General features: G+C 40.0%; 1 protein-coding gene across 1 annotated transcript; it reads left to right on the plus strand.

Annotated features, from left to right (window-relative positions):
* Positions 1-3,516: 3,516 nt before the first annotated feature.
* Positions 3,517-8,632, plus strand: LOC118430145 (homeobox protein MSH-B-like). Its single transcript, XM_035840858.1, has 3 exons — positions 3,517-4,252; positions 5,887-6,056; positions 7,754-8,632. Exons 1-3 carry the CDS (start codon positions 3,733-3,735, stop codon positions 7,985-7,987), a joined length of 924 nt encoding a protein of 307 aa, XP_035696751.1. The 5' UTR covers positions 3,517-3,732; the 3' UTR covers positions 7,988-8,632.
* Positions 8,633-9,136: the final 504 nt, after the last annotated feature.

The following is a 9,136-nucleotide window of genomic DNA, read 5'->3' on the forward strand; positions in this document are numbered from 1 at the left end:
ATAGAACAAAAAATAACTCCCAGATTTACATAATTTATGCATTAATTGGGATAACCTTTAAATAATCAAAATATCTCACAAGTATGAAATAAGTAGCTACAAGACCATCATTCACCAACAAGGAACTATGATACTTTCGCATGAATTATGCAAATCATGTCCTTATGTCGTCATATTTGGCATCTTTAAATGATCCACCTGCTATGAATCATGTACGTTATATACATTCAAGTCCTATATCATTGAAAACATTGGAATTATGGATTTTCCTCGTTAATTATGCAACTCAATTGTTGATTTGCATAATTTACATTCCATTAGGTAAAACTTCATGCAATATTCCTGCATAGCAAATATCATCACAGTTCATTCATACTCCCCCGGACATATTGACCTTTGTTTTATCAACATCTCCCACGTACCAAATGTCATAACAATCCACCCAGAGGTTCTCAAGTTATGCTGACTACAAATATCTGGAAACACACACACAGACAGACAGACACGCAAGCACACAGACAGACGCACCAAAATTATACATCCATTTTTCTCAATAAGCAAATTCAACAGTGTTCATTACGTTTTGCGATATATTTTTGGCTACTTTCGTATTTACTAGTTTCCGGCAATTTACAGTGATATCAGTGAGGCGTGAACTTGAGCTCTACTGGAAGTGCTTGACAGATAACCATTTCTTTCTAGTTGAAATACGAAGAAAATGCTCTCAAACATTACGACAAATTCGTAGATTTCAAGGCATGAAGAACATGACCCACGCAGTCCTGATCACAGTTCACCCTTGTTTTTCTCACCAGGTACATATGTACCTACTGATTTTCAAAGGGACATTGACTGGAAAGAAATAAACACAATGATTTAAAATTTGGTGGATATTGATAAAATTATCACACGTATGCCCCGCGTGATACGTGAGGTTCATTAAAAGTACGTTTCCGGTTAGACACAAAATTCATTTTCTTCTTTTCCAGACGTTTGGTCATACGTGCAGCGCTACAGTTTTGTTACAAAGACAGGTGAACATGTCTACTTTAGTTCGTTTTCTATCTCTAGATCTCTCTCTCTCTCTCTCTCTCTCTCAACAATATGGAAAATGTCATTACGCAAGATCAATACAATATTGCAGAAAATTTGGAACATGGTCCATTTCAAAACCATTAAAAAAATCATTCATAGCCTACACCTAGTCTGGGCTTCCTTGAGATTATCATGATATAAAATACATTCAATACGAAACACATACTATTTAGACAGCTGTATGTGTGTCTTCTCATTGATGGCCCTGTAGCTCAATCGGTCGCAGTAGCAGAGGCTAGCTACAAGGCAACAGGTTGACGATACAAGTCACTGAGTAGACACCGCGCCGAGAGAGTGGATGAGACCAAGAGGGCGGCCGTGCACAAAATGTAGGGACAATCTACAAAACACCTGGACCCCACATAGGCCCAGAACTGTAAGAAGCAGATAATAGTAGAGTCAGTCAAGGGAGAGGTTCCAACTTTTAAAGGTGAATACATTCTGACATGAAAGTTTGACAGATGAACATGACACATTGCGTTGAGTATAGTGGGATAAGATATCGGTATAGATTGTGAGATTGATGATTGATGCCTAAAAGGAAAATAGAAATATACGATAAACAAGATGCTAATAAAATAAGAGCTATTTACCACTATTATTGGTGACCGTCCTATCTTCAGATCAATGAATACGAAAAAAGAAAGTTCAGCGACAGTTTTATCTAACTATTCATACAAATGAATTCCACATTAACATCATTATTGCTTAATTTTGTGCACCATTACCTAAGCTCTTTACAGTCCAAAACTTAGTTCAGTCCGTCAATACCATCTCCAGTTATGCCGATTCAAACTTTAAGACGAAAGTGTCCCTGCAGTCGCAGAAAAGCTGCTAGGAGGAGCAAGACTATGTCACTTCTTTTTTTAGCCCCAAAACTATCTGATCCTCCCGTTTTGTGACTATACCGTCTTTAGATAACAAAAAGTTCCCAAAAGTTCCATAACAAGCCGCTAGGGGACCCATTTCGAGGTCTCATCAAGAAGTTACCACACATAACATACAATCCATGAGTTATTCTTGACTTATACTATTCAAAGACACCAAAAGCTACCTTCGGGCAAAGCTAATCACAGAAATGATTACTAAAAATCTTCAATGAAGTTACCATGGAATGACTGCTTTCAATTGTATATTTATGTCCCTTCCGTTGCAATTTTGTCAAATTCTATGAGAAACTATGAACAAACATTCACGTCAAAAATCCGTATGGAGCAAACCTGGGCCAAAACTGCGAGCGGTAATGTGTCCTGTTGTTTAGCTTCACTACAATATTTTACCCTTATACCCTTAATATACCTTTAGTAAAGTTAATCTACCATACGAGTCAAATTCGTTTACATGTCAAAACTGTGCAATAGAGTTATATGTAATAGTTTAAACAAAAACAATCATCAATTTTGTACGTCTTATCAACTGCACCTTCTGCATTACCATTTGACGTTCTCTCTTGTATCCCCTAATCTAAAAATTTAATCGTTGGGGCACCACAGAAGATCTAACGACCAACTTTCTCCACCCTTTTTGGCTTCTGTTTTTCTCAATGTATCACTACGTGCCATGCCTATCCATTATCTGATATCATCCTCTCATCTTTTCCGTTTCCTATCCATCTATTACCCTGCTTGGACGTTTCCTTGTAGTTTGTTACGTTATATAAAATGTTGTCGTGCGTAAGCCACTTAAGACGATGACAAACACTTTATACATTAACTCCAAACTTTAACATTTAGCGGGCTTAAATAGCTTGACGTGTGAATGTATAGTATAAAATGACCAGTGAAGATGATTGATATAAAACGGAGGAAATACAAGATAAATGGCGACAATTTCTGTGATCTTATGACGTCGTACTGACGTCACCATCACACCGTTACGAAAGAGGACGTCTAACGTAACCGGCATATCAGTGAAAGTTTGCGAAAGATTTAGGTCCTTTCTGATGTCCCACTCTCACTACATACTCCCATCTGCGGTAAATTTGTTTAAGCGGGGGAGAATCCCACGTCGTGGCTTAAAATCAATCCCTGCTCGTAAAAGCAATTCAAGGTTATTTGAGTTCATACGTCGTACTTTGAAAACAAACAAAAAATTAAGTAGAATGTTGAAAAGAGCTTGAAAAGAACATTTACCACAGTGCTGACCTATCTTTTAGGTCTGCAAGAACCAAAACCTTGCTGACGTAAGTCTTCTGATGTTTTGGTGATCTTTTAAGTCGGCTAAAATGATAAGTTTGTGAAGGCCGAAGCTTATCTTCTGCTGTAACTTGTAAGATTTGTGCCGAGATATCGTCTGCGGCGCTGTGATTGGTCGGCGGGATTTGGTCAGACGGGCCGACAGACGAGACAAAGGGGGGACGATCAGGTGTCCGGAGTCGTCCCAACACAAGTAACTCCAGGGGGGACCCTCATTACCCTAGTCGTAGGATTGGAACCTAAGTAGCACAGTCTCAACCTATTAACCTAATGTAATTAGCCCGTGTTAACACAATCACACGTCAACAACTTATTTAAACCCGCCCCCACGGCCTGGACGCCACACAAGCTTTTTTTTTACCTCACCTTCGATGTCATCACAAGTTTCTCTCTGAGTGACATTTTGTGAGCCGGAAGTCCCGCATATATTTGCCAAGTTTCCATGGCACTCCTATCCCACTTGTATGGAGGCAGCTGTACTTTCTATCCATTCCAAGTGCCGGGGGTGAACGTGGTTAGACCCAGCGCTGTGGTGGGGTTGCCCCGTGCGTACCAGCGACCGGACCCGCTCTTGTCAGTGTACCCGCCGCGCCATTGCCTACGCCAACAGCCACCTGTAGTGGTCACGGATATGTCGTCCTCGTCGGAGCGTTCCCCGAGCCCCGAGGAGAAATCCCCGGCCTCTCCTCCCACAAGAGCCGCTAGCACAAACTCCACCTCCTCGGCACCGATCATCAACTTCTCAATTGACGGGATTCTTGGACTGCGTGACCGCGGGGAGGAAAGCAGGGTTCCTGGCGGCGGGGAGGGCTCAGACGAACCCCCGAAAACATCCGACGCGGAAATTACCAGTCTTTCGTCCTTATCTGCCGCCGACCCACTATCACTCCCGGGGATGGACGACCCGAGATATCGGTTCTCCTGGCTGCAATGTACGCGGTACAAACCGCCAAAACTCCCACGTAAGTGTTTATATAATATAAACCTTCTCACGCCTTCACAAAAAAATACCCGTATTCTCCTTTTAACAACAGTTCATTCTTTATTCATTGTTCATGGCATCAAAATACGGTTATACAAAGAAAACGTTATTTCTAAGAAGCTGTATACAGTCTAGGATGTAGTCATTTTCGTCTAGGTGGTCTAAATAGATAGCTTGTATCAGAACTATCTTCCAATTGTTTCATATATTTGCGCCAGAGGCAAAAACCTACATGTCCTTTGTGCGTACGGTTTCTTTAAAGGCCCAGCGAAGCAGATTAATAAGCAGTACTCTGCGCGCACACACAGAGCTACTGACCCTTCTAGTGTATAAACATGTGTTCAAAGAATTCCTTCGAAGAACATCTTTTCGACGCCAACTCTTCACAAGAAGGAATATGACAAAATGTAACGTTTAAAACGACTATGAACTCCCAGTGTTTTGTTTCTTTCGTGTATCAGTCGCGGATACTGTACGCAACATTTCTTTGACATGCTATGAAGACAACAGTCATTCTGACAAAATGTTATGTGACAGAAATGATTGAAAACCAACGGCCTGAAAAATATATCATCTTCAATGCCAGACGTAGTTAAGTATCAATTAAAACCTGTCTGAAGCATACATGTTATATGTTCTTGGTAATGCTAGAAAGAACATTGCCGAAATGACAATAACACCGAACGTGTGCTTGTACTTAATAAGCGAATGCTTCCCTGTTGAACAATTCCCTGAAGTCTAACCCCAGTTGTAGACGATATTTGCCAAATTTTGAAACATTTGATTTCATAAACAACGCATTTATATGTAAAATATAGATTGTGTTTTACTACATGTAAACGCTATAATGCTGCACTGGAGAAATGTCTATGGTCCCATTCTCTCGTTTGCAACGAGGTAGTTATGTTTGGGTATATGACAAACATTACATTATCAATAGAATATTTTCTGGTTAGATAGAATATCAGCACAATAAATAAAAAAGAACTTGTCTTGTGCCTACTTAAAATGTCGTTTCTTACCTGTAGAAAAAAATCATAAATTCATCTCCATTCTAGCGTCTCTACCTCAATAAAAAGATACTTATTTCCCCCGCAGTTATGACGCGAGCGTAAACAAATCATCTCTTAAACTCAACTCTTTGTGAAGTATAAAAGGAAAAAATCTTATGTAGAATGAGTGTCATTTTAGTTTATGGATATTTAGGTTTATAATATCGATGTATGGCCCTAGATTCGGTCAGTGTTAGCCATGCTTCTTTCACCAACACAGAGTAGCTTCATTTCTTCATGTAGGACAAATATTTTGAGCACTGCATGTACTGAGATACTGTCGTGAAATATCCTTGTATTCTTTTCCACAAGCAAATTCACTCTAGCGTTGTTTTGAAGGGTGACAGAGTATTTTGTGTTCTCGTTTAGAGGAGAAATTTCGCGGTATACACCACCTCATCACTACGTACGCTGTGACGTTTTACCTCTGCCGGTACGTCAGACAAAAAATGCCGTACCTTACCCGCCATATTTTCTACCTGTACGGCCGCGCCGTAGCGAGACAAAAACATGCGCGCGCCGCTGCTTGGTTTTCTGTGAACTCATTTCCCGCCATTTTCAGGTGCCAAACGAAAAGATGGGAGCAAGAAGAGGAAGCTTGGGCGGAACCCTAGAGTACCGTTCTCCGCACACCAGGTCGCAACGCTGGAGTCCAAGTTTCGGCGGACACACTACCTGAGCAGCGTGGATGTTTCCGAGCTCTCCGTGGCGCTCAACCTGTCCGAAAATCGGGTATGTAACCTTCTGTTGGCTTTATGTGTTTACCTGTTCTTATAGATATATTACCGGTGGTAAACAGAGTAAAATCATCTGCAGAAAGCTCACGATTTTTGTTTTATCTGCTGTCGAGGACAACGGATGTGAGTTTGATAGGAAAATCCGAGTGCTTGACAACATTTCCGTCCGTTTTCCTTTTTTTTTTTGCCCGCTGTCACCGCGTTTGCTGCGCGGGCGTCTGACAAGGTGAACGGTGTTATTATACCAGCCATGGCATTATAGAAATGTCAAAGCTAAAAGCTTCACTGCCAAGGACAGTGTAAAAAACAAACAAGGTGCAGCGGGCATGTATAGAGAGCTAAATTTATATTGATAAATGCGCTGTCTCTATGTTTTGAAAACGATATAACAGTTCAGGCTCAAGACCGGGGCGATTTTGTAAATTATACACATAACAAACTGCTGTTCAACCAATATATTTGAGCTTTTTTGCCTGAAATTCAAAATGATACGTTATGTCTCGTATAATGGCCTATTTCACGGAATAACAGAAACCTCAAGAACAACAACAACAACAACAAACAGATACAAAAGACTTAACAATGCCAACAAAAAGAGCAAATAAACAACTCTATTTGTGATTGTTGAATGATAGATTCAAATCACCTTGTTTGTCTATTTCTACATTTTGAAGTACCAGTCTCAGATATCGACTCTGGGCAAAGCTAATGTTGTGTTATGGAAAAATGTTGTTAAACATTTGTTCAGAGTAAGAGCACTTACTCGAAATTTTACTTTATTTGATCACAGTCTCTAAATCTAACTGGTGGAATGACTTAGACAGAACCTATAGCGTTTGGTTTATCTAGCCTTTGTAAACTTCTGAAGCGACGGCGTTTATTTCTCGGGGATCGCTGATCGTGATTTTTTTAACTTGGACTGAGGTCCTCTATGTTGGGAGAGGAATTTTGCTGCCCCATTCGGGCAAATCTATTTATGGTTTGAAAACCGCGAAACAGCGTTCCCCGAAAATTAACAGCGCCGCTCAAAAGTAGGCAAAGGTTTATCTTGCGGCAAGTTGCACGTAACATTCCGGTCAGCTTTTATACATTCATCTTTTTAAAACTCCCCAAACATTCACACAGTAAAAAAAAAGTAACAGAAAAAAAGGTGGTGTGAAATCAAATACGTCCCGTTGGGCTGGTACATATGTCTTAATCCTAGCATTTTGACAAATCCGAATGGTGTGTGTTTCTTTACAAGAAATGTAACCAAAGCCTTTCTGTCTGCCCCCTCTACACCCACACTACCTCCAATACACACTCGGCTCGCAATAGATGTACAGCATCATACTAAATATGAGAAAGTGTATTGGCACTTTTGCACTACGTAAACGCTGGCAATATTGAGAGAGTTAGATATACACTTTTCCACCGTTTTCGGGCTTGCTATACGCAATGAAATTTTCTTACTAAACTAGAACAATTGTATTTTGGAATTGACAATATGAAATAAAAAGAAAAAATATTGAAATTGTTGGTCATTGAAGCTCCTCCTCTTGTTTTTGTTTGAGTAGACTTTAGGTAAAAATGTTTGGTGTGAAGGCTTGCTTATATGGCTTGGGTAGTCAGTATATTTACGTGAGATACCTCTATGATATAGCGATATGCATGCTTCGAATTCATACCTTGAATGTGTATTGTTCCTTGTAGGTAAAAATATGGTTTCAAAACCGCCGAGCCCGGGAGAGACGAGAACGGGAGAACCGGGAACAGGGCCGGTTGCAGGCGGCATCGGCGGCGGCCGGAGTCCCCCTCCCCACCGTCTCGTGGCCGGAGAGCCAGCCGGCGAGTCAGGGCTCGCCCACGCCAAGCCCTACTCACCCATACGCGCCCACTGTCGGACAGGGGACCTCGGCGTTCACTCCTGTGTCATTCACCTATTGAATGGACTATCGCACAATCGGGTATGCTTGTGTGCCATCGATTTCAAACAGTCGTTATTTTTTGAATGTGTACAATTGCTACAGTTGGTCGAAAAACTGCAAATGGCGACAAACTTGGGTATGTTTTCATAGTTCTGTTTTGTGCAACGCGCGTCATTTTTGTACCATTTCCAGTGCCATATAGACGTCATTGCTGTACTGTAATGTAGTAATAAGAAAACAAACATGTAAAAAGCACATGAAAGAGAAATGAGACTTTTGTAGCACAGCCAAAATTGATGGTGACTACAAGGATACAGTGTAGAACCGACGTGGAGAAAAACATATGATACGCGATGTTGTTTGGGTTCAGATGGATTTAACGCACTCTTTTGTAGCGTAAATGTTATTTCAAAAAAGATAAATGTATCATTTATATCATTTTGTAAATCATGGCTTGAAATTGTGTGTAAATGCATCTTACAAATTGTTTTGCTATCGATAGTACTGGGGTTCGGTTTTTGCGTATGATATTTGTGAATGTGTATTCAACGCGAACTAGAAAATGGAGATGTTTATATGGACACGCGAATGCAATACGTAGCTTTGTACTATATCAAAAAGGACATTTTTTTTTTAGATATATCAAAGAAGTGCAGTTTTTACATGCAAAAGAAATATTTTTGTCCGAAGCCGTGAGTTCTTTGTACAGTAAGAGTACTTGCGTAGACTGACAATGCCATGTTAAACGTTGTCTTCTCGAATATGTGAATGTTTTAGATAACTATAAAGTTTGAAGGCTATATTTTATAGTTTTTAAGCCTGTACATGTAAATTCAATCGTGTAGTTTTGTACTTAGGAGAGAATATACTGTCTTGTTAGACCAGAATGTTGTATTCTAAGCTCGAGTGATGTTGTATACTTGCCATGACTTCGCCACTTTGAAAAAATGGACATATACTAGATTTTGTATACTGTAAAGTAGTGTCTTTCGCAAAAAAAGTACCTTGGAAGAATGACGTATACATTTGTGATATGAATATGAAAAATAATTTCAAATAAATATTGTTTTCTTGAAACTACGAAATGTTTGTGTATACGTCATTTCCATGATTTTTTTCGTCATCTGTTGACGTGTAGTTAGTTTCACGCTCGCTCTCTTGTTGTGGC

Source organism: Branchiostoma floridae, chromosome 1, assembly GCF_000003815.2.
Source record: "Branchiostoma floridae strain S238N-H82 chromosome 1, Bfl_VNyyK, whole genome shotgun sequence".
NCBI lineage: Eukaryota > Metazoa > Chordata > Leptocardii > Amphioxiformes > Branchiostomatidae > Branchiostoma > Branchiostoma floridae.